Source organism: Phytophthora ramorum, assembly GCF_020800215.1.
Source record: "Phytophthora ramorum isolate Pr-102 chromosome Unknown Phyram_PR-102_s0008, whole genome shotgun sequence".
NCBI classification, from domain to species: Eukaryota; Oomycota; class Peronosporomycetes; order Peronosporales; family Peronosporaceae; genus Phytophthora; species Phytophthora ramorum.
This window is the reverse complement of record NW_027150654.1, coordinates 1,853,975-1,875,841: the sequence shown is the minus strand read 5'-3', so window position 1 is coordinate 1,875,841 and position 21,867 is coordinate 1,853,975. Positions and strand designations below refer to the sequence as shown.

Genomic DNA, 21,867 nt, shown 5'->3' with positions numbered 1-21,867 from the left:
ATAGTATAAATGCTGCTATTTATCTCAACTATTAGCCTTGAATGAACTAAATTCACTCTGTTTTACAGCAACTTTAGCCGATAGTAGCAATTTGCAAAAGAATCAACATGGAAGTGGCAGTGAAGGCGCCGCCTTGTCCTGCCGAGGAAGGACCTCTGGCCACCCTCGTGCTCGTGCTGCTCCACTACGAAGGCCACTTTCGCGTGCTCGAGCGCAGTCTGCGCGAGTTCCAGCACTTGGCGCTGGAATCTGCCGCTCAAGTCGCTCAGTCGCCCGTTCTCCTGGCTATTGAAGCGTATGAGGCTAAACCGAGCTTTTATACGTGGCAACAGGCTGGGGCTCGCCTGGCAGTTGCGCTGGAGGCTTGTCTGATCCCATTGGTGACGAATCCCGAGCTCCTGGCGACGTCTCTGGCATTAAAGACGTTCCTTCATGCCAACTTGTTGACAAGCCATGAGACCATCGGACAGAGCTACAGAGAGGCGGTGGAGAGGGGAATTGTAGCTGGGGTGGAGCAGATGGGGTTGGTGGAGGTGCGGGTGGCTGTTTGCGGCCGTGCGTCCCGAGGGGTCGCTGTGGACGTGGCTGAAGGGGAGAAGAAGCTGGTGTTGTGGAAGTTTGCGTCGCAAGGATCAGGATTGATGTTCAGTGCGGGGTTTTCGAGAGAAGATGAGAGAGGTAAGGAGGAGATTGACCCGTACAGTGCTAGTAGCAATGATGTGACACCGGGGGAGCAGGAAGAGAGGGAGGTGGCGCACTACCGTACGAGCTGTGAATTCCCGGACAGTTTGGAGGAGGCAGCTTTTGTGTATGGACACTTTGTTGCGGAGGAGACGGGAGCGATAACGCTGGAGTGGGAGAATGCAGATACGAGCAGTGTGCTGTCGAAGCTGCTGCAGTTCCAAGTGAAGGTGGTGCCGCTGGACTCTGCGGAGTGCATCCTGGAGATTGCAGATGGCTTGAATGGTGTTGACACGGCGGATTGGCTGCATGAACACGTCATTGCCTCGGACATCACGGCGTTGGAAGATGTGCCCGGGTGGGGGGGAACTGAGGAAGGAAGTGAAGACGGTTTTGGTGAGAACAGCGAGAGCGAAGGTGCTGCGGTGGAGAATCAGATGCCGGTGGCTCTAATGGAGCGGCGAACTTACGAGCTCGAGGAGCAAGTCGTAAGTTTTGAGTGTTTGCTGACTGTATAACGGTGGGACTGACGTGTGTGTCTTTCTGTTGCGGACGACAGCTTCGCCTTGAAGATAGCCTTGCGGCCACCAAGAAGGAGCTCAAGGGAGCGCTGGACCGCGTGCAAATCGCTGAGGAGATCTACAAGGCCAATTTGGAGACCATCACCCAGCTCGAGTTCGCGACCGCGGGTGGTCCCGTGCCGAAGGTATCGAGACACTCTAACTCAGAGTCTGAAGACACTACGGCACCGTCCACTGCGACACCCGATGGCTCGGCCACGCAGCCGGAGGGAAGACCTTCGAGCGAGCTGGAGCGCGTACAGAGACTATGCGCTGGTTTCCAAGAGCAGTGTCTGTGGCGGTCCGTCGAGAACATGGAGCTCGAAGCCCAGCTAGCTGCGGCACAAGTGGAGGCGTCTTCGTGGCGAGAGACGCACGTCGAGCAGGCTGCGCGGTTGGAGGCGCTGGAGCAGCAGAACCAGACGCTGCGCTCGCACAAGAAGCTGCTGGTGCAGGAGGTGAAGCGGTTGCAGCCGTACTCGCAAGTGAATCTGGCCGCGCTCGTGCAGGAAGCGCAGGAGGCGCGAATGGTGCAGCGCAGTCTGCAGGCCAAGCTGGACTCGCGCGATCTGCAGGCAGGCGAAGGCCCCGGCCCCACTGACTTTGTGCTCGTCGAGGCCTCGGACGAGGGTCCGTGAGATCGGATTATAAGCCTGCCTAGCACTGGCCCAAGTATATGTTCATGCATTGACGACACTTCAGAGTTGAAGCAGCCGTCATCATTCTTGCGCATCTTCTTATGCACCTATTCTCAGCGGGACAGAGTCTCGATTTGTGCACTGGTCTCAAATCAGCGTGTTGAAAGCTCCCTTCTGACACAAATCCCGCTCCATAAAGAATGCGCGCGGACCAAATCGCGGCGACAGATCAGTCTCCGAAATCCCGCGTCAGGCCTCCACCGCTTCGGCCGGCGACTCTCGACTGGGCACCGTGTTCCTGCACTTCCGAGGACGACGGCAGGCGCCGTCCAGCAGCATGGAGCTGGACGTGGCGGAGCTGGCGCTGGCCCTGCTGGGCGCGACGGTGCTGGCGCTGCTAGCGCTCTGGCTCTTCCGCGTCGTGCAGTACCGCAAGGCCGTGCGACGCTCGCAGGCGCGTTGGCTCGCGTACGAGCCGGCTGCCGTGCTCACCGAAGACGAGCTGGGGCTCAACTGGCCCAGCCTCAAGCCCATTCTGCTGTCCCCTATCCCCGAGGAGCGACTCGAGAGTGGACGAGTACGAAGAGAGAGAAGGAAGGGGCTCCTGGAAGAGATTCTGACGCTGTTTTATTGCTGATAGGAGTCGGAGAACGACTCGATGCTGTCGGTGCACAGGGACTCGCTGCGGTTGAGCGCCATCTCCGTCATTGCATGTAGGTCACTGGTGTCTGGTCGTTGGGGGGGGGGAATTGGTGCTGACGTTGTGGGGCTTGTGTGCAGACGGGAGTTTCGATCAACCAGTGGCCAAGACCGCCAAGGTGTGAAAGGAGTAGGTGCGCCAGATAACTCGGAGCTGATTGAAGCGGCGTATGGCGCTGAGGAGTATTATTTCTTGTATGTGCTAGTGTGGATTAGAGCAGACGTAATGGAAAAAAGAGACATGGAGTATTCAAGACAGGAGCAGCGGCGGAAAGAGCTGAGCGCACGAGGCTCGCGAGGATATTTATTAAGTAAGGGCCGTAATTCCAGCGTCCACGTCTGCCTGTCAATCCCGTCGCCTTTACTGCGTCTTCGGATGAATCAGCTTCCTCCTGCAGTACGGACGCAATAATGCCAGTCCAGGACAAGCAAGTGAATGGTCACACGAGTACTGGTCAATGCCGCGTGTTTGGTTGTACTGTATGGGCGGCGGGTGTTCCTAATAAAAAGCTACTGTGTCGTCCAGGCTCCCTTGCATGCATGCGTCATGGTCTGGTCAGGTCTAGTCTAATCTAGCGAGTTCAAGGGTGCAGGCGGGCCGCGTGGCTGTTTCGGCTCGACTTCCTCCTCCGTCACGTTTTGCACGTGAGGTCTCCTTAAGCGGTTGTACAGCGATGTCGCTTCCTTTGGAGCTGCTGTGGCGGGCGATGGCATTGGAGTCATGAACCGATTGGCCTCGAAGAGGAACTGGTTCAGGTCAACTGCCTTGGTAACGTACTCGAACACGTCGCGCGTGGCATCGTCCATCTCCTCGATGTCGAAGCCTGTTCGCAGCGGCTTCTTCTCGGCCGGGTCGATGACAGGCTCGAACACGTTGTAGGAACCGTCCGGGTGGAAGATGTACTTGAGCTCTTCGGTGCGCACACCCTTGCTCATTCCGTTGAACGGGTTGCACATGACGACGCGGCGCTCTTGAGGGCTTTCTCGTGCCTCCGCAGCCAGCGCTTCCGCTTCCGAGTCCTTGAGCTCCGCATCCTTGTCCTTCACAGTCTGGGCTGCAAGCTCCTGCGCCTCCTTTTGAGCCTCCGGTTGCGCACGACGGCGCTTCATGGAGTGGCCGTAGCCGTGCTGGTAGAGCGGATCCTCGGGGGTAACACCCAGGATGTCGGCAATCGTGGCCATCAGGTCCGACTGCATCGACAGCTGAGTTACTACTGTGCCCCTATCCTCTTCGCGAAGGAAATCGTCGGCAAGCAGGAGGAATGGCACCCTGGAAGCTTCATCCCACACACCGGAGTCTGCAATGGACGGGTTGTTGTCGTGCTCCAGACGCCCGTAGCCGTGGTCGCCCTCAATGATCACAATTGTGTTCTTCATCAGTCCCTTAGTACGCAACGCAGCGATGAAGTCGCCAAGCATCTCGTCCGAGAAGTACATCGAATCCAAGTACTTCTTGTTGTACCGCGTGTACAGACCGGAGAGGTCCGGCGCATCGAAGAAGTCCGGCAGTGCCCATGGGTTGTGGCTCGTAATACTGTACATGTCGATAAAATAAGGCGTCTGCAGTCCTTCCCAACCAGGAAGCGGAGGCTTCGTGGCAGGGGCATTGCTCGTGGTGGTTGAGTTTTTGGTCGCCAGTGTCGATGTTGACTCGGCGCTTTTGCTTGAGTGCGTTGCGTGGTAATGTCTGCCCTTGGCTGGGGCCTCAGGGACCATCAACGTGTTCTCAGCTTCTGTCGCGTTTGTAGCCGTCCTGAGCATGTCACCATTGGCGCTAGTCTCCACAGATGACGCATTTGCTTGAGCCGACGCATCGATAGAGTTCGTACTAGCGTTGTGCGACGACTCGATGGCGTACAGCAGCATCTCAAAGGACAGGTGATCGTGCATTCCCCACGAAAAGTGATCGTCGGGCGTATTCTTGTAGTTGCGGGACTCGTGCAGCATTTTGCGGATCTTGCGGTCGTCCACGAGCTTATCAAAGCCATTCTTCAAGAGAAACTTGTCCCAGTACTCCCACGTGAGATCGACAGCGCTCCAAAAGAGGTTAAAGTAGCCACGCTGCTTCAGAAAGTGCGGGAGTCCACGCACGTTAAGCGTGGTGCTGTACTGCTTGAGCGCTGTTGTTTCTGTGCACGACGGCAGCATGCCGAACAAGGTCGTCAACAGCGTACGCGTGGTTTGAACGCACTGCGTGTAGTGCTTGCTGTACAGCACACCCGTTTTCGCCAGCTCGTCGAAATGCGGCGTTGCACTCTTGCCGGTTGCCTCCTTTTTGGGGGCGCCACCAAGTACGCCTACATCCAGGTGTCTCCAGGATTCCATGTTGATGACGATAATGTTTGGTTGCACCTTTGCGGCGTTCTCCGCTGCTGCTGATCTCGAGTTCGCATCAGCTGTGGTATTCTCCGCCGCTTCGGATACTGGCTCGGGCGTTGTTACGTTCAGATCCAACTCGAACACGTTATCGCCTTCGAAACCCGTCGTCTTGCGCCACAGCAGCGCGCAGTGGTCGTCATTTCCAAGGTTGTCCAGGTCGTACTTCTCGGAGACGCCGAGTGTAGATCGCAGCACGTCGCTTGCTGCGGTGCAATTGATCTCCTCGCGATGAATCCGTGTGGGGTGCTCGAAAAACTGCTCAGTCTGAAGCGTGAACAAGGCGTTGTTCATGAGCTTCATGTCCACGCCGCCCTTGCCATCAAAAAGCAGCGACGCTGAGAGCGCAGCACCGGTTACCAGCACACTAGCCAGAATGCATCGAGCCAGCACTGTCAGCGGTCCAGACTTGGTGTACGATCCATAGCCTGACGAGCACAACGACGAACCTGAGGCAACTGCCGTGGCATATCCACTGGAGCACCCTGCAAAGCCTCCTCCCGGCAGGTGACTGTAATTCTGGCTGCTGCGCCTCCGTGTGCGCGTCGGCTTTCCTGCCCGTTGCCAGTAAGACGCGAACAAGTTCGTCACGTACGATCCAGACATGGTCGACGCAGCCGAGTTAGTTGACGCCATCGAGTCCTTCCGTGCGTTGTAGCGGCGATCGAAACAGCAGCACAGCGCGCTCGGCAGTCGAAGGAAATCCGACGCGAGCGGCAATCTTCCCGTGTAAAACCCATACGTGAGTGCCGCAATCAGCGCAAAATACACGGCCCAGGACCCCACCACAGTGCGAGTCAGCACCTCCTCGTCCATCAACGAGGCCGTGAACTGCGTCATGTAGTTGAAGAAAATGTTCACAAACGCGCGGTTCAGTCTCGGGTGCATTGTCACCTGGAGGCAAAAGTCCGCCACGCTCGCGATCGTCGCGGCCACGAGGATCAGCTGCAGCAGCGACAGGATCACGACCGAATGCAGCGCTCGTTTGGCTCTCGCCACGAGCGCCGGGCGGTTCGCCGCCGCTCCAAGACTCAGCAGCGTCCTGTGGTTCGTTGCCACTCCCGACGCCAAGGCCTCCATCCCTTCGTCTCGGAGGTCGTACTCATTGGCCAGTACTGGCATATAGACCGGAAGGAACCTCGCGCTGCCGCTGCGTTCCCTCAAGAAGCCAGAGTTGGGGAAGCTCCGCGCATTGTTGGCTGCCACGAGCCCCTGCGGCGTGAAGTTGTCGGCGTCGAAGAGCACTTTGACCAGACAGATGCAGGTCGAGGCCTGCAGGAAGATGGCCACGTCCTGCAGCAGGCCGGCCACGAGGCCCTGTAGGATCTTGGGCGCGCTGAAGCGGTGCACGAACCTGGCGAAGTTGAGCACGCGTCCGAGCACGGGCAGCCCCAGGAACGCGTACACGAGCACAGCCAGCCACATGGTCTGGTACACTCTCTGCGACGCCAGGATGACGCTGCGGCCGCGCCACCAGCGACGCGTGCGGCCAAGAATCGATGCGTCTGTGTCCGAGGGCTTGACACCACGCGCGACGTCGTCCAGCTCCTGCGTGGGCGACAGGCCTCTGTTGCGCCGGTAGATCATGGGCATGGCGGCTTGAATTTTGCCTGGATACTAACCACTTGGGCCGAGAACTTGGACAGGCAGCGAGGCGATTCACCTGTGCCGACCAGCGGTCCACGGCGGTATTTGCTGTTGTGCAGAGACCTGGAGTCCTCCCCCTGTCGGGATAAAGCGTTACCGGCTGGCGAGGAAAAATGAACTGAGCCTGACCCAGGAAAGGGCGGTTAGTGTTACCGATTGGGTCGGGAGCGATAGATTGTACTACTGCGCACGACTGTCCGTTTTATGCGAACTGAGGCCTCGGATTTTTTTCTTGTTGCCTTAGAAGTGCGGGTTGGACTCTGGGTGGGCAGATATCTACAATACTTGGGCGTGGTGGAGCTATGTGTTCCTCCGAGTCGAAGGCGGCGCCATGTGAGGACCTCACAGGACTCGCAGTTTGAGACGGCAGTTGCAACGGCCGGATATTTGAGGAGATGCGCGTCAGTCGGGCGCGGTAGCGTTCCCGGTTTCGTTGAAGGGCCAGTCCAATCTCGTACCGAAAAGGAAAGTCACGGCCGCCGTAGCCGTAGTCCATTGGCAAAATGGCAAAAGGCAGCGCACTAGCGTCGCTCAGCGAGATGTACGTGTGCGTTGTGCAGTGTTGGCCACGCCGGGCATGCAACGCCATCACTAGCGACATGCCTGCTTACGAGGAATGTTGCACATGACCCGTTGGTCACTAACTTGATGGTCAGTGGTTGGCCGAAATAATGGCCCTTCGTGCGCCAATTAAACGCAGACGCCCATACGATTGGACGCTAGTCATCGCTCTCTCATTGGCAGTAAAGCAAACAACTTTAACCCAATTACAGCGTCCGGTTCTACGTCAGATACAATCCAATGCAGGCCTTCCTCCCGGCGCCGCTGCTGCGTTCCCTGCGGCGTTTCGCCGGCCCCGACGCGGCCGAAGACAGCGAAGACGCCTCTTCTTACTCTATTCTCACTCGCGGCGCAGTCGTCGGCACGCAGCGGTCCGTGACGTCCAGTGGAGATGACGTCTCCGTCACACAGCAAATCGCGGTCTGGGGGCTGCTCCGTCTGTCTACGGGCGACTCCTTCGACCACCACTTGCCTGGGGGCCTCTCGCGCATTGGCAGCTTCGCGGTGGTGCATGGTGAAGATTCAGACGCCGGAAATGAACTCGGTGCGCTCGGATTTCCGTATCTTTTGGATGCCTTTTCAATATTTAAGCTAACGTTGTATCATTCTGCAATGGCCAGAATCTGTCGCGTTGCAAGTAACTAAGGAGGACGACGGAGAGCTTGTGCTGGTGTATGAACTGGTAACACAGACCCCGAGGCTGTTCCGTTGTGTGGATGGGAAGACTGCAGAGCTGGAGCTGGAGGTGGTGCAGTGTCTACACGCACGAGACTTCCATCGCGTGGTGGGTTTCGCTCCGTTGCGTTGTGCCGTGGATCTGCACGTGCTCGGCGACAAGAGTATGTTGCTGCACCAGCTGCAGAGATGCCAGGCTGCTACACGTGAGGAAGAAGGCTTCTACGTGCGGGTGGGCGTCCAGAGCAAAAAAGGCAGGACCTTCCGTGTGCTGAATGCGCGTGGAGACGACGCCTTGTCTCCTGATGCCAAGCCTGTGCTACTGGAGGCCATATTGCTCAAAGCTGAGAGCTATGCAGAGGAGACGAAGGGCAAGAAGAACAATGGCAAGAAAAGTAAGAAGGGGGCGGCGCGACAGGCACAGCAGAATGCCAAGCAAGCTGGAGAGGAAGATGGGAAAGTAGGTTTCCTACCCTCGCTGGAGTACGGTGATATCGCCAACTTGGATTTGCTGGTAAGCCTCGCGCCACTGGATGCTTCGGCAGAGGTGGCAGCTCCTGTGGTTACCATTCCGGCACCTTCTGTCTCGAAGAACCCACGTCGCCGCTTCCATGCGCATTGCGATGCACTTGTCGTGGTACCTGTGGACTCGTCGGTTCCGCAAGCGCTGGCGCTGCTACGCCAACAGCTTCATGACCAGTTGGCAGATATTGTGGGCAAAGTAGACAATGCCCCCGGGTCTGTGGCTTCCGTCGTGGCGCACCAGTTCCCACTGGTTGGCGCGGCGTTCCCGTTAATGGTGATTTCGAGCTCGACTAACGCTGACCACAGTAGCGATGATAGCATGGACGAAGTGGAAACGCTCCAGAGACTTCATCGTGTGTTCCTCCAACCTATGGATCAAGCTCTCTTCCGTGTGTCCCGTGGCTGCTCGTTGGCTCAGCAAGGCGAGTGGCTCGCTGCAAGTGACGTGCTGTATAACGTGCACGAGGGCATCCCGAGTTCAGGCGTTGGATCTCAGGGCCAGCAAGCGTTGGTGGATGGTTTCTATGGCTACTACCATTATCTTCAGCAAGGTATGAACGACAAAGGCTGGGGCTGCGCGTATCGATCGCTGCAGACTCTGTCGTCCTGGCTGTTCGTGCAGCACTACACGCAGCAGCGTTTCCTTTCGCATGAGCAAATTCAGAGTGCCTTGGTTAAGATGGGGGACAAGCCCGCACGATTCCAAGGCTCAACCGAGTGGATCGGCAGTCTGGAAGTCGGTTACGTGCTGGACGAGCTTTTTGGCGTGACGTTCCGCTCGCTGAGCGTTTCCAGCGGTGCCATGCTGCCCGACGTGGCGCGCGAGCTCCTGTATCACTTCGAGACACAGGGGACTCCAGTTATGATGGGCGGCGGCCAGTTGGCATTCACGCTGCTAGGCGTGGACTACGACCCGGATGCAGGAGTCTGCGCCTTCCTCACGCTAGACCCGCACTATACTGGCGACGAGGATCTGGGCACTATCCAGCAGCAGACCGTGACGCTCGAAGGGTACAAGGCTGTGCCTTGCAGTTGGCGGAAGACTACGACCTTCGCCAAGAACAGCTTCTACAATCTGTGCCTGCCTCAACGTCCTAACGTCGGTGTCTAAGTGAATAGAGAAAGCAAACGCAATGGATCGGTCCATTCGTACAGCTACAGAAAATATTGTATTCTTCCCTTGTTTCTGCTTTGGCGACAAACTTCGCGATAGGGCGGAACGAGGATACGTGCCGCTCAATCGTGGGGCATGTCGAGTTGGTTGTGTGGTGGTGGGCAGTTGAGTAGTCGGTTGAAGTGCCTTCTGGCTATGAACATGTCGAGGCAGTACGCTGAAAGCTCTTGTACACTTGAACGGGAATAGATAGAGAGCTCCGCTTGTTTTTCTGGGCAAGAGAGGAAGGTCCTCCCCCTTACAGTTTGTCTTGTCTTCTGCTTTTTCTCGTCTTGGTCATCTTGTCTGTTGGATGCGGCCTGCTTGGGTCGGCCCACCATGTGTCTTGTTTGTGATTGTGCCGCGAGCCTACGTCGTCAGCGCGTGGCGGTGTCTGTTCTGTTTATTGCTGCGTCTGTTCGAGACAGCTGATGCTGCAGATGCCGAGGCCTGGGCGATCGCGCGCAGGTTGCTTGACCGTGCGCTGTTCGCCGAGTTCTGCAGCATCTGGGCCAGGATGTCCACCTGGTTCTTCTTGTTGGCCTTCTTCATCAGCGCCTTGGTGTTGTCCATCACCGTGTCCGTGAGGCGGGGTGCACCACGCGACGCCTGCTTGGCAAAGCGCAGCAAGTTCGTCCACAGCTCCGCCTCCTCCGAGGACTTGGCGCGCATGAGCATCATGGCCGGCGCGTCGGCTCCCGTGTCGTGGAACTCCACGCGGAAGTCCCCCTGGCTCATCTTCTCGATGTGAGCAACATTACGCAGGTCCACCACGCCGCGCGGGCTCTTCCAGTAGCTGCGCTTGTACATGAGCACGACGCCCGCCTGGAAGTCCAGGTAGAACCAGCGCTTGTGCCAGCTGCGCATCATAAAGGGGATCGTGTCCTTGAGCAAGTCCACGTATCCGCAGTACGGCGGCAGCTCGAGATCTGCAGGAGGCATGGCCTGCGGCAGTTCCGTGCGGTGCACCTGCTGCAGCACCGGGCCCGTAATGTTCGACATGCGAGCCTGTTCCTCTCGGAAGGCCTGCAGGAAGAACTCCTGCAGCTGGATCTTCTCCGTGCGGATGACGGAAATGGCCTGCACCATGCTCACCTCGTCATGGGCGAGCTCAGCGAGGTCGTCGTCGTCCAGCTCGAGGCTCTTGGCCTTGAGTCTGTCCTCTCGCTCGAGCTCCCACAGCGCGTGTTCGTCCACCTCGTTCCCGTCGTCGTCCAGCAGCGTGAACCTGCCAGAGTCCGTGCGTTCGCGGTGCAATAGTGCCCGCGAGCTCAAGATCTGCAGCTGGGAGCCGAAGGGGTAGACAGCGGGGCCCATCGAGTCCAACTCGAGGTCCTCCTCCTCCTCGTCCTCCTTGCCGAGCCAGAAACCGTCTCCAAAGCCGAAGTTCTGGCGGAACATCTCGACGGTGTTGGCGTCGCTGATGTCGTAGTAGCCGTGCGACTCGAAGAACTGCAGTCCGTCCTCAGCGTGGCCTTCGTACACAGCCTGCAGGTGCATGTCGAAGGGGGAGTTCTTGCTCTCCTGGTACACGCCAGGATCGAGCTCGAGCTCAGGCTCCATGTTGTTGTCGCTGCGCTGCTTCTTGGTCAGGTGCGCGTGCTCGTAGTCACCCTCCAGTACCGACAGCTTGCGCGTCTTGGCCTTGCTCTTGGGGCGGTACGGCAACGGCATGATGCGCTCCCCGCGGTGGTTCATCATGGCCGCGGGCTCGGCCGGGCGCTGCGCCATGGCCAACATGCTGTCAAGATATGGAGTGGTGCGTCCTCTTCGCTCTTTTCCCTTTGAAGCGCGAAGGAGTGGAAGTGGCAGGGCCGGCGAGTGGGCGCGAGCTAAAATTTAAGCTCCCGACGCTTCGATGCGAGCGCGAGGTGTCGTCACCCAAGCTGCTGCTTCCGCTCTTCTTCCCCCTGCGCCGAGTTCCCCACTGCGGAACACACGAGGGGAGGCGCGGGCCAGCCTTGAGAAAAATGGGGTCGCACTTGGCTTGAGTATCGGAATCCTTCCAGAACGAGCGGCCCCGGAGCGATTTGATCCGGACACGCGGCGCCGACTCGTCCGAGTGACTTGCCTTTTGTATGGCCAACGGCAACACGACGATTCCTAGAAGTGCCCGGTGCCGAGGGGTAGGGCAACTCGCCTCGAACGAAACTGGACGCCGGTTATCGATGCTGTTGCTGCAGTGAGCTTATGCTGCATCCATGCATGGGCACCATTAGTCCCAGTGCCGCCGGCGACACTAGCCTCGAGAAAACTGCGCTCGCTGGCATTGTTAACCACCGCTTTCGAGAGTCGGATATTCAATCCAAATGAGTTTGGCTGCGCCCGCCAGCTGGGTGGAGCGACGTGGCGAAAAGAACTGGCCCCCTTGCAAAAAAAACATGTCACTATCCGTTCGGCGACAGCTAAAGCGAAAACTCCCAGGCCTAAAACGACCACGAGCCAGGAACGGCGCAGTCGCAGTCGCAGTCGAAGCGCCAAGTGGAATGGCGTCCTGGTCTGGGGCTGCAAACAAGCCGGTGGAGTACGTGCATGTAATATTGTACTTCAAGTATATATATGATGTGGCACACACAGGTATATCATTACATTGTCACTTTGACGTTACCGCTCGACGCTCGCCATTGCTATCGTACATGTAGCAGCTTTCTATCGTGCAAGATCTCGGGTGAAGCAGCATGCGGCAGCTATACAGCAGAGCTCGCTGTAAATTATATTGGTCTGCCACATGTAGACGACGACCAGGGCGTTGTTCTAGATCCTCAAATGGACACTTTAGTATCCATCCTCGCCCAACAGCTGTATTGGCTTCAACTTGGTGACTCGGTAGCTTGGCCACCCGATCGATTGGGGGACAGCAGATAACTTCACTCTCAGCGCGAGCGAAGCCTGTCAGAAACAAGGGACGACGTAGCCCAGTAGATACACGAGTTCTTGCTTGCAGCATTCTCTTACCCTCTACCTAATTCTCCGCGCCGCAAGACCCTTCCGCCATTGCGTATGCGGGATTCTTACAACCGACATTATCTGCATGGTACACTACACGGTGTCCTCCTCCGAGCGAAGCCGTGGCGCTTCCCCACCGCGAGCAATTTCCCGCAGCTCCTTCATTTTGGACGCGAAGAAATTCAGGTCGATGAAGTACTGCTTCCTGGCTCGCGCCGCCATCGCCTCACGCTCTACTGGGGTCATGGACAGCACCTTCTCCACGGCCTTGCACACTCCAGGGCCGTCTAGGTCGGCCGTGAACCCCTCTACGCCCTTCAGGCCGTGCTCTCCGTTGTATTTCCCGCCCAGCATCTGCTCCTGATAGGCCCAGCGCTCCACAGGGATCAGCACACCCGACTCGGGAGTCAAGAACTCGTTCATGGGCGGCAGGTCGGTGGACACGATCACAGCACCGCTAGCGCGTGCCTGGTTGATGTAGTGGCCATAGCCCTCCTGCAGACTCGTGCACATGAAGAATGCAGATTCGGCAATCATCTTGCCAAAGTCGTCAGCACTGGCGCGGCCGACGTGCATGTGCACCTGTGTGTCCTTAATCTTGTTTTCGTAGTGGCTCTTGAGGTTTCCACTGTACACGTCTTCATGCATGTACACATGCAGCGGGGGGAAGTCAGGACGTCCAATCCAGCAATTAAGCACGGGTCTAGTTCCCTTCTGCACGCTGGTGCCGACCGCATGGATGAACTGCACGTCCGACCAATTCTTCGGCTTGATCGCGTCGTCCCCCAAACGGTTTCTAGCCAGCATAGCGACGTCCGACGACGTATGCCGCGTGTAGAGTACCTTCGTGTGACGAGGGTTACCTTCCTGCTGGTACCAGAGCCGCACGCAACGCGCACAGATCGCTGTCTTGCAGAGCACCACGTCCACCCCCCAGTAATGTTCTGCCTTGAGCTCGTACATTTCGATATTCGGCATGAGGTACATGGGTTTGCTTGCTGGCCAGTCAGGCGAGTCCGGGATGCCGTCCCAGTAGTGGTTTAGGAAGATCATGGGCGTCTTTGGACACAAGTCGTGGTACGAGAGCGTCTCGCCCGTTTCCTTGTCCACATACTTCATCTCAATCGCCCACGCCGGCAGCAGTCGGGACTCCAAAACTGCAAAAACAGCAACACAACATATCTTCATCAGTCTCCACAGCCCCCCAGTCTCATAAGCGCATTAAATGTTAGATTTTAACAACGTACATTTCGTGTACGCAATGGAATCTTCACAGTATCCATGACCCCGGATGCCTAGCGGCAGGAAAATGTCCACATCTGGACACTGTCGCATCTTCTCCAGCAGATTTGGGTCGTCCCTGTCGATGAGGACGCTGGGCTTGGACACTTTACCCTTCAGCCCATACGTCCACGGCACGACGCTGTCCTTGTAGGTGAGGCAGGCCTCGTGCAGCAGACTGAGGTGCACCAGATCGGCCTCATCCACCTCGTCCGCCCACTTAGACTCGAGGATCTCGTCTGGGTAAAAGCTCTCGCCCTCCTCCGTCTCCGCGTGCAGGTAGTCGGCCGGCACGATGCCGCTTCCCCGCAGCATTGACAGCTCCATCACCAGCAGCAACGCCGCCAACCCCATCGTGCCCACGAGGATCTGCGTCTGCGTGGGCAGGCGGCTATGCCGTGCCTGCGCATTGTAGACCTTGTGGAACTCCTTCTTGGCCATCGTCACGTGCTGCTCGGGGTTCCAGCTCCGCAGCGCTGTTCCACTATTGCTCGGGCAGTTTTACGGAGCGATCATTTCACGACAGGTTTAGGTTAAGTACGCTGATTGGCGGAAACTGGCGAAAGATACGGTACGCTGTACCGCTCGTTAAGTTGCCACAGATTTAAGTTGCACGACAACCGGTTGCTTTTTGCGAGAATGGATCGAGGCCACCGTCCACTCGCAAACTGCCTGGTAGCATGGGTTATATTGGCGCGAAGCTATAACTTTGCTGGTGCTGGATGGACCCTCTCTGCTCAGTTGTAGCTACACCGAGCTTTCACTCCTTGACGGAGCCAAGCGGTGTTAATTCGATGTGATGCTGAGCCTTGCCAGCTGGCTATTCTTCGTGCCGCAGTCGCCAACGGGACCTGTTTGATTAGTGCTCACCAGTATTGTTCACCAGGGCCTTTGTCGTGCTACCTGTGCATGTAGTTGCCGCGCTTGGATTGGAAGTTGAAGTGGACGGCGAAAGCAATTACACTGAAAAACCTCGACAGTAAAACCTCCCACAGATGGACACAAAAGTGTCCATTTGTGAACGCAGGGTTTACGTACCGATCCTGAGATACGGCTGCAGCTCGCTTGTCAATCAATACGCGTGGTGCAGGTCTCCAACAGAGCGCCGCAGCGCTTCTGCAAGAATAAATTTGCCACCTCCACTAAGCTGTGCTTCCTCGCCGCGACGACGAGCGGCCAGCGACGGTGTCCACAGTTTTGTCCACAGAGTAGGCCGAAACATATGACCCGTTTATGTGTCATCTATCGGTTTACGCGGGGTTTCGGATGCAGTTTGTGTACGGTTTGTGTACACCAATGCGGAAATGATCACACCCGACAGTGCCGACCTGGCTGGCATTCTCCAAAGACCACCGCAGAACTCAAGCCTCAAGACCGAAGACTCAAGCCTGAAACCTCAAGAACACAAATAAGCGATCCACTCTGGATCCGAGATCTCAAGTTCAAGTCAACCATGGAGACCACCGGCAAGACGTCCATGTGGTGCAGCCCGTCACGGGACGGCGACACCCAGAGCCAGGAGCAGTTCAAGCCCGAGCCAGAACCGCCAATAGAGACCGAGAACGACAGACTGGGCGTTCGCACGCTGCTGTCACTGCACACGCCGCCAATGATGCGCTCGCCACACGAGAAGGAGGCAGCGAGGCACTTCGACATGCGCAACAACGTCATCTCACTGTTGAGCACGAGTCCTGGAAGCTCCAGCAGCAGCGACACTGGCAGCACAGTCACCGACCACAGCAATGGTCCGCACTATATGGCGAGGTACTACAGCACTTCAGAGTTCACATCAGAGCCCATGTTGCATCGGATGTCCAGTGTGAGCCTCATGGAGGTCGACGACCGTGGAAGAGCAGTAGTCAACGAAAACAGGGAGGACGGAGAGGCCGGTGAAGGGGGTCTTCAAGACATCAAGCACCCGATGCCGGCTCACGACGCCCACTTGGCGATTCGACCCCCAACTGCAGGCATGGACTACTTGGACGAGTCGGACGACGACGAGGTGCGCTACGTCCGCGAGATGGAGATGCCGATCCCGCTCAACACCATGACGCAGGAAAAAGTGCATCGCAAACGACAGGCACCTTCTCCAGCTAGTGGCCGCTACAACCCGAACGGGACCCAGTATATGTGGAAGCGCCAAAACCACGAGTCGTCTCCAGTGACGGCAATGAAGAAGGCCTTTGCTCGTCGAGAACCCACCACCGCCTTTTCTGATGATGCTTGCTTGTCGACGCCAACGGGCGGCAAGAGCTCGACGCTGGCGAAGCTGGCGAGCAATTTGCTGCATCAACTGGAGAATGAACCTGCAGGCACGCTGCTCGTGTACCAACCGACGTGTCTAGATCACCACAACGACTCACACCAGGAGAGTCGCCAGCGGCTCTGCGTGCTGGGTGGTCCAGAAGGCGTGCTGCACAAAGACCGGTTCAAAGATCTCAAGTGGGCCAACCTGAACGAGCTGCGTCCAGCTCGACTGAACGACATCTTACGTGTCCACACGGTCGAGTACATCCAGCATCTCGAGCGTGCGTGCGGCAACCTTCCAGAGCAGAGCAAAGAGTATTTGGTCGGAACTTTGTACGGCAAGAAGAATGATAAAAAGGGTGGCAAGGAACTCACGTATGACGACTGGCTCAAGGTAGGTGCTGTTTTCCAGTGGTATGGTCGCTATGTGTGTGCTGACCCAGTGTGGTGTTTTGGCGCTCCAGACCAAGCATGCACAAAAGTGCTTCGAGGTGGAAGACCAGCCGTCAGGTGGCAGCTTCGATATGGATTCACCGATCTCCAAGAGCAGCTACACGGCAGCTCGTATGGCGGCTGGCGCGGTGTGCCATGCTATCGATAAAGTGCTCAACAACGAGACAAAGTACGTCCACTGGGTTTTCCCTACACGGTGTTCCTTCAAACTCGATGACTCAGCCCTGACAATGGTGATTGCTTTAGGAATGCCTTTGTTGTCGTGCGACCGCCAGGCCATCATGCGGGACCAAACGGGTGTGTTGAAGGCGAGGGATTTCACCTTCGCCCAGAGATGTGCACGTGCGGTTTCTGCTTGATCAATAACATTTGCATCGGTGCATCGTACGCCATGAGCAATTACTGCGCCCCGTACTACACTCCACCGGTGCCAAGAAATCTCGCCTCGGACTCCTTGCTCGAGTCAAGGAATCGTGTGAGCATTCAGCGTGTCGCCATTGTGGACTTCGATATCCACCACGGCAACGGCACTGAAGAAGTCATCCGCAACCTGATTCCGCACAAGCAGAACTATCCGCTCCCACCGAGCTGGGCACCTGTGCAGTTCTCGTCCTACAAGCCATGGCGTGATGAGACGGACCCCGAAAACGTGTTCTTTTCATCCATCCACTTGTATGATGACGACAACTTCTATCCATGCTCGGGCGTGGGTCCGCACGGTTGCTCACCGGAGCTTGAGAAGAGCAAGAACATTGTGAATATCCCGCTGAAGGTGCTGGGCCCCAAGTATTTGGACGAGCGCTTGAAACTGTCGTCAAAGGCAAAGCGGTCGCTGATGGAGCAATCATCGAAGACCTTCCGCGACACCGTCACCAAGAAGCTCATTCCAGCGCTGACCAAGTTCCGACCGGACCTCATCATGCTGTCCGCCGGGTTCGATGGCCACGCCGATGATTTCTACTACTTCTTGAGCGAGGACGACTACGGCTGGATCACGGAGCAGGTTGCTGCCGTTGCCGAAGAGTAAGTGGATGATCTCTATTGGTTCGAGCAAACCTTGACTAACCTAGTTGTTGCTGTGTCCTCCGGTAGTTGCTGTGATGGCCGCATCGTTTCGGTGCTCGAGGGCGGCTACAACGTGGTGCCGTCCAAGTTCCAGCGCCCGCGGTCCAAGTCGCGCAATAGCGCTATCTCCAACTTCCACTACGCCGCCAAGATGCACAACCGCGCAGTGGACGAGGAGCTCAACACGTACGGCTCGCTCGCGCGGTCGGTAGCGTCACACGTCACAGCTTTGTTGCGCGCGTCGCAGAATTAGAGTGGTGTACATATACCCGTCTAAATCAATTAATTACTTCGCAAACTTTCTCGATCCGGGAAGTTATTCGGTCGTTTCGGGAATCTATCAGTAAGTTTCCGCGTCGAGTCAAAAAAGCAAAGGGGGAGAAGCGTCACATTCGAGCTTTTCGCCTCTTTGGATCGGGAGCTACCGGGACGCCAGCCAGTCGGTCGCCATGTCGGAGCGCAAGGCCGTGATCAAGAATGCAGACATGCACGAGGACATGCAGCAGGACGCCGTGGACTGTGCCAGCCAGGCGCTGGAGAAGTACAACATCGAGAAGGACATCGCCGCCTTCATCAAGAAGGAGTTCGACAAGAAGTACAACCCCACGTGGCACTGCATCGTGGGCCGCAACTTCGGCTCCTACGTGACGCACGAGACCAAGCACTTCATCTACTTCTACTTGGGCCAGGTGGCCATCCTGCTCTTCAAGTCCGGCTAGACGAGGAGGCCACGCGCCCCCCAGCCGGCGACTTTCCAGCACAGGCGGGAGATATACTAATATATTGCAGTGGCAAGCGCCTGAAGATTGATCTCGTTGCTTTAGCAATTGTTTTCAAAAGGATTCTTGGCTTTGGCTAGTCGCCGGGGCATCTAATCTACATGAGAGTGCACTTGTCTTGGTCGCCGCCTGCACCACCAGCTTGTCCAGTGGCGACAGCTCCCGAATGCGCCGTCTCGGCGTGCTGGATAAGTGCATTTAGGTTTGGGAAGACAGCCCGGCACTGTGGGCACACCTCGCTGCCAGCAGGCACTCCAACTGATCCAGCGCGTGCTACAGGCTGCGACGACGCAGCAGAAGTTCTTCTCGAGTCAGAAGCGTCCGGATGTGCACGATTTACGTGTGCAATGAGTTGACTGACGTATGCGAACTTCTGCTGGCACATGGGGCACTCCTCGGAGCTCGTGGTGACAGCATTACCTGCTGCCTTAGCGTTCTGCACCAACGATGACACCGCCGACTTTGTGCCGCTCACCACGGACGCAGCGGCATGCTGTGCGTTTTTCTGGAACTGTGAAGGCTGCTTGGGTTTGGTCGTTCTGGGCTTGAACCCTCCTAGCCACTGCTGCCTCTGCGCTTGGCGCTTGCTCTCGCAGTCGTGGTCGGCCTCGAACCTGTGCTTGAGACACACGTCCTGGCCGCATTGTCGGCAGTGGAACTGGTTGGACGTGAGCAGGACGTCTCGACAGCCCTGGGCGGCGCAGCGCTTCTTCTTGGGCTTCTTCTGCTTCTGCTGCTGCTGGAACTTCTCGCGCGTGCACTGGCCCACGCGCACGTGCTGTTCCCACACGGCGTTGACGTCCTGCTCGGCCGTCCAGCGGATCAGCTGCTTGCACACGGGGCACTGCACCACGCGGCGGTCGTGGCTGCCGGCCTGTGGACACTCGTGAGTGTCGTAGCTGCGGTGCTCCAAGCAGAAGACGCCACTGCAGCAGTCGCACGTGAAGGGCAGGAAGTCCTGCTGGTGACAGGCCGGCATTGAGCAGTGCGCGCCAATGTCCATGATGCAGGAGTGATAATCGCTAGCAGAGAGAAAGTTGCGGAATGAGCTTCAAGAGGGAGAGTTGCTTCTTAGTGACTTCTGTGTCTAGTGACGTATGTGTCAGTAAAACGGGGAAATTCACTGGATTTTCTATGTTGGAACTATCGAGAAGAATATATATTTTCCCCCAATCACCATCCACGACCGGACCTCCACTGCTCGTCCATTGGAGACCGCACGTCAATAGGAAACCTCGTCATGGCGCTCTTCCGGTACGCTTCCTCTCCCTGTATCTCGACCCCCCACGACGTTCCAGCAGATCGTGCTACATTCATCTACTCTGTATGCGTCCCCTCTTTCTAACGCACCTGATTGCACCTTGTCCACCGCACTACCATCCACGTAATCGTCACTTCAGATCCCTCGCCCGCCAGTTCAAGGCACTGTCTGTTGCCCCCAGCACCGTCGCACAGGCCCCGCGCTTCGCCGCCATTGCGCAGTCCTCGGCTCCGGCTCCGCTCGTGTCTACGCTGGCCATGCGCAGCGCCCTGGCCTTCCCGCAGCTGCAGGTGCGCGCCATGGGCTACAAGCTCAAGACCAAGGCGGCGGTCAAGAAGCGCTTCAAGGTCAACTGCAACGGCCTCGTCAAGCGCGCACAGGCCAACAAGCGCCATATTGCCACCAAGAAGACGCGCGAGCGCATCCGCCGCCTCGGGAAGCCCGTATTCGTGCAGGGCAAGATCCGCAAGAACGTGCTCCGGATGCTCGGCAAGTAAAGAGCTTCGCTACGCCGTGGTTGTTGCCTTATACAGGGATCGGAGACGTGGGGGTGACGGTGGAATCGCTGAGTAGATAGAGACTTTGAGTCGAAGCTGACAAGGATCTGGAACCTTCAGATCCAAACTGGAAGTATCGGTGAATATTGGAGGTGGCAACCCATTGCGACTGTTTTGTGTGTATTATATGGACTCAGGTTGTGGGTGGAGCACGAGAGGTTACGTTCAGGTTTACTGGCGACGCAGGTTCGTCTGACGCTCTTCTTGCTGAGGGTCTTGGAGGTACTGTTCGCGGCGACCGAATGCTTTCAGCTCTACCATGCTCAGCATGAAGAACTTGGCGTCCTCGTTGAAGTGTAGTCGTGCCTGCGTGGCGAGGGTCATGCGCCCGTTTACCGTCGTCGACGAGTGCGCTTTGAGCACCGCTGCACAGAGGTTCGCGCTGCGGTAGGTTGCTTCTGGTGGCGAAAGCAACAGTTCATCGTCTGCGGTCGACTGCTGAGTTGAGAAAAGCACACCCTCGGAATACCCCGTGATCAGCTCGTTCATCGGGTAGCCATCTCCTGTCACGATGACGCCACCTGAGGCTCGTGCGAGATCCAAACAATCATCGTTTGCTGTAGGACAAACGAAGAACGCGGCGTTGCTGAAGGCCCTCGCAAATTTCAGCCCGCTCAGAGGCCGCGTGTTGTTGTTGTCTGCAGGGAACGACCTGTGCAATCTTTCGCCGTCCGTAGGTTTGCCCTCGCGATACTGGTTCAACAGGTAGACATCCAGTGGTGGGAGCTCTTCCGCGCGAGAGCTCCAGCAGTCGATCACATCCTGCGTACTCTTCGACGCGATATCCCACGTCGTATGTGCAAAGCGAACATTCGTGAAATGCGTTGCGTTCTTCTCAGACACGGCTTCGTCTCCTAGAATCCTTTGCGCGAAGTTGACAGGATCGACTGTCACCTGGCTAGTGTACACCACCCGGGACTTCTTGGCAGCGTCTTCAGTTACCGTGCGGTTCAGGAACTGCTTCAAGTCGTTATCACAGCGCTTTGTTCGGCACAACACAAGGTCTGTGAGTCCCAGGACCGACTGGGTAAAACTATCTCGTGGGGTCATTTCTCCCTCCAGACCCGGCGCCATGAGGTACACAGGCTTGGTAGCTGGCCAGGACGACAACTTGGTAACGTTCAAGACATGTTCAGGCGACAGGAAGAGCATGGGCGTGTGTGGGCACAACTGCAAGTAGCTGGTCCTCTCTTGGGTGGTGACGTCGTACATTTTAGCGTCAAGTGCCCAGTCTGGTAGAAGTCTCGATTGCAGGAACTTGAGAGGTCCAGCGACAGCAGCACAGCCTGCAGGTCCTCGTGAAGAAGACGGCATGTAAATGTCCACATCAGGACACAGACTCAAAGCTTCCAACAGTCTCGGGTCGCTTTGGTGGAATAGTGAAGTGCTGAAATGAGCGTTTAAGGACGGCAGATCCGCGTCGTCACCCGGTGCAGCGAAGTTCCACGGGAGCACCGTGTCGTTCTCAGCTTGGCAGGCGTCCTGCAGGAAGCCCAGGTGCAGCATATCGTCGGAAGATACCTCTCGATCCAAGTCGTCGAATGCTGCCAGGAAGTTCTGCTGCGTGCGCAGAGCGAAGAGTTCGCACACGACGGAGAACATCCCCATCATTAGGAGCAACGCCACGAGCGAGTGCATCCATCGCGTCCGGTCTTGCCAAAAGGGCTGGGAGGTCAAAGGTTTCGTCATGAACGTGTCACTGCCGTCGATTAAAGAAGATATCCGTTTGGGACCGCAGGAACGCCGCTTGGAATCTCTGTAAC

The 21,867-nt window shown here is 57.2% G+C and overlaps 11 protein-coding genes across 12 annotated transcripts; 6 read left to right on the top strand and 5 right to left on the bottom strand.

Moving 5' to 3' along the window:
- Positions 1–107: 107 nt before the first annotated feature.
- Positions 108–1,879, top strand: KRP23_9527 (uncharacterized protein; the record flags this gene model as incomplete). Its single annotated transcript, XM_067895087.1, has 2 exons — positions 108–1,169; positions 1,241–1,879. The coding sequence occupies 2 exons, from the start codon at positions 108–110 to the stop codon at positions 1,877–1,879; spliced, it is 1,701 nt and encodes a 566-aa protein (XP_067742707.1).
- Positions 1,880–2,216: 337 nt separating this feature from the next.
- KRP23_9526 (uncharacterized protein) lies at positions 2,217–2,703 on the top strand (the record flags this gene model as incomplete). Its single annotated transcript, XM_067895086.1, has 3 exons — positions 2,217–2,456; positions 2,520–2,592; positions 2,660–2,703. The coding sequence occupies 3 exons, from the start codon at positions 2,217–2,219 to the stop codon at positions 2,701–2,703; spliced, it is 357 nt and encodes a 118-aa protein (XP_067742706.1).
- Positions 2,704–3,145: 442 nt separating this feature from the next.
- Positions 3,146–6,547, bottom strand: KRP23_9525 (the record flags this gene model as incomplete). 2 transcript variants are annotated; one of them, XM_067895084.1, is made up of 1 exon in its annotated part: positions 3,146–6,547. In XM_067895084.1, the coding sequence occupies one exon, from the start codon at positions 6,545–6,547 to the stop codon at positions 3,146–3,148; it is 3,402 nt and encodes a 1,133-aa protein (XP_067742704.1). The 2 variants fall into 2 exon arrangements, with proteins under 2 accessions (XP_067742704.1, XP_067742705.1); XM_067895085.1 differs by having other exon boundaries at positions 3,146–3,775.
- An 855-nt stretch (positions 6,548–7,402) lies between these two features.
- On the top strand, positions 7,403–9,473 carry KRP23_9524 (putative Ufm1-specific protease; the record flags this gene model as incomplete). Its single annotated transcript, XM_067895082.1, has 2 exons — positions 7,403–7,706; positions 7,783–9,473. 2 exons carry the CDS (start codon positions 7,403–7,405, stop codon positions 9,471–9,473), a joined length of 1,995 nt encoding a protein of 664 aa, XP_067742703.1.
- Positions 9,474–9,884: 411 nt separating this feature from the next.
- On the bottom strand, positions 9,885–11,255 carry KRP23_9523 (uncharacterized protein; the record flags this gene model as incomplete). Its single annotated transcript, XM_067895081.1, has 1 exon — positions 9,885–11,255. The coding sequence occupies one exon, from the start codon at positions 11,253–11,255 to the stop codon at positions 9,885–9,887; it is 1,371 nt and encodes a 456-aa protein (XP_067742702.1).
- A 1,299-nt stretch (positions 11,256–12,554) lies between these two features.
- KRP23_9522 (uncharacterized protein) lies at positions 12,555–14,183 on the bottom strand (the record flags this gene model as incomplete). Its single annotated transcript, XM_067895080.1, has 2 exons — positions 12,555–13,618; positions 13,709–14,183. 2 exons carry the CDS (start codon positions 14,181–14,183, stop codon positions 12,555–12,557), a joined length of 1,539 nt encoding a protein of 512 aa, XP_067742701.1.
- A 1,012-nt stretch (positions 14,184–15,195) lies between these two features.
- KRP23_9521 (Type-2 histone deacetylase 2) lies at positions 15,196–17,760 on the top strand (the record flags this gene model as incomplete). Its single annotated transcript, XM_067895079.1, has 4 exons — positions 15,196–16,383; positions 16,454–16,611; positions 16,689–17,465; positions 17,535–17,760. 4 exons carry the CDS (start codon positions 15,196–15,198, stop codon positions 17,758–17,760), a joined length of 2,349 nt encoding a protein of 782 aa, XP_067742700.1.
- Positions 17,761–17,956: 196 nt separating this feature from the next.
- Positions 17,957–18,226, top strand: KRP23_9520 (Dynein light chain 2, cytoplasmic; the record flags this gene model as incomplete). The annotated part of the gene is made up of 1 exon (XM_067895078.1): positions 17,957–18,226. One exon carries the CDS (start codon positions 17,957–17,959, stop codon positions 18,224–18,226), a length of 270 nt encoding a protein of 89 aa, XP_067742699.1.
- Positions 18,227–18,383: 157 nt separating this feature from the next.
- On the bottom strand, positions 18,384–19,289 carry KRP23_9519 (Zinc finger AN1 and C2H2 domain-containing stress-associated protein 11; the record flags this gene model as incomplete). The annotated part of the gene is made up of 1 exon (XM_067895077.1): positions 18,384–19,289. The coding sequence occupies one exon, from the start codon at positions 19,287–19,289 to the stop codon at positions 18,384–18,386; it is 906 nt and encodes a 301-aa protein (XP_067742698.1).
- A 237-nt stretch (positions 19,290–19,526) lies between these two features.
- Positions 19,527–20,044, top strand: KRP23_9518 (50S ribosomal protein L35; the record flags this gene model as incomplete). Its single annotated transcript, XM_067895076.1, has 2 exons — positions 19,527–19,540; positions 19,687–20,044. 2 exons carry the CDS (start codon positions 19,527–19,529, stop codon positions 20,042–20,044), a joined length of 372 nt encoding a protein of 123 aa, XP_067742697.1.
- Positions 20,045–20,275: 231 nt separating this feature from the next.
- On the bottom strand, positions 20,276–21,742 carry KRP23_9517 (uncharacterized protein; the record flags this gene model as incomplete). Its single annotated transcript, XM_067895075.1, has 1 exon — positions 20,276–21,742. The coding sequence occupies one exon, from the start codon at positions 21,740–21,742 to the stop codon at positions 20,276–20,278; it is 1,467 nt and encodes a 488-aa protein (XP_067742696.1).
- Positions 21,743–21,867: the final 125 nt, after the last annotated feature.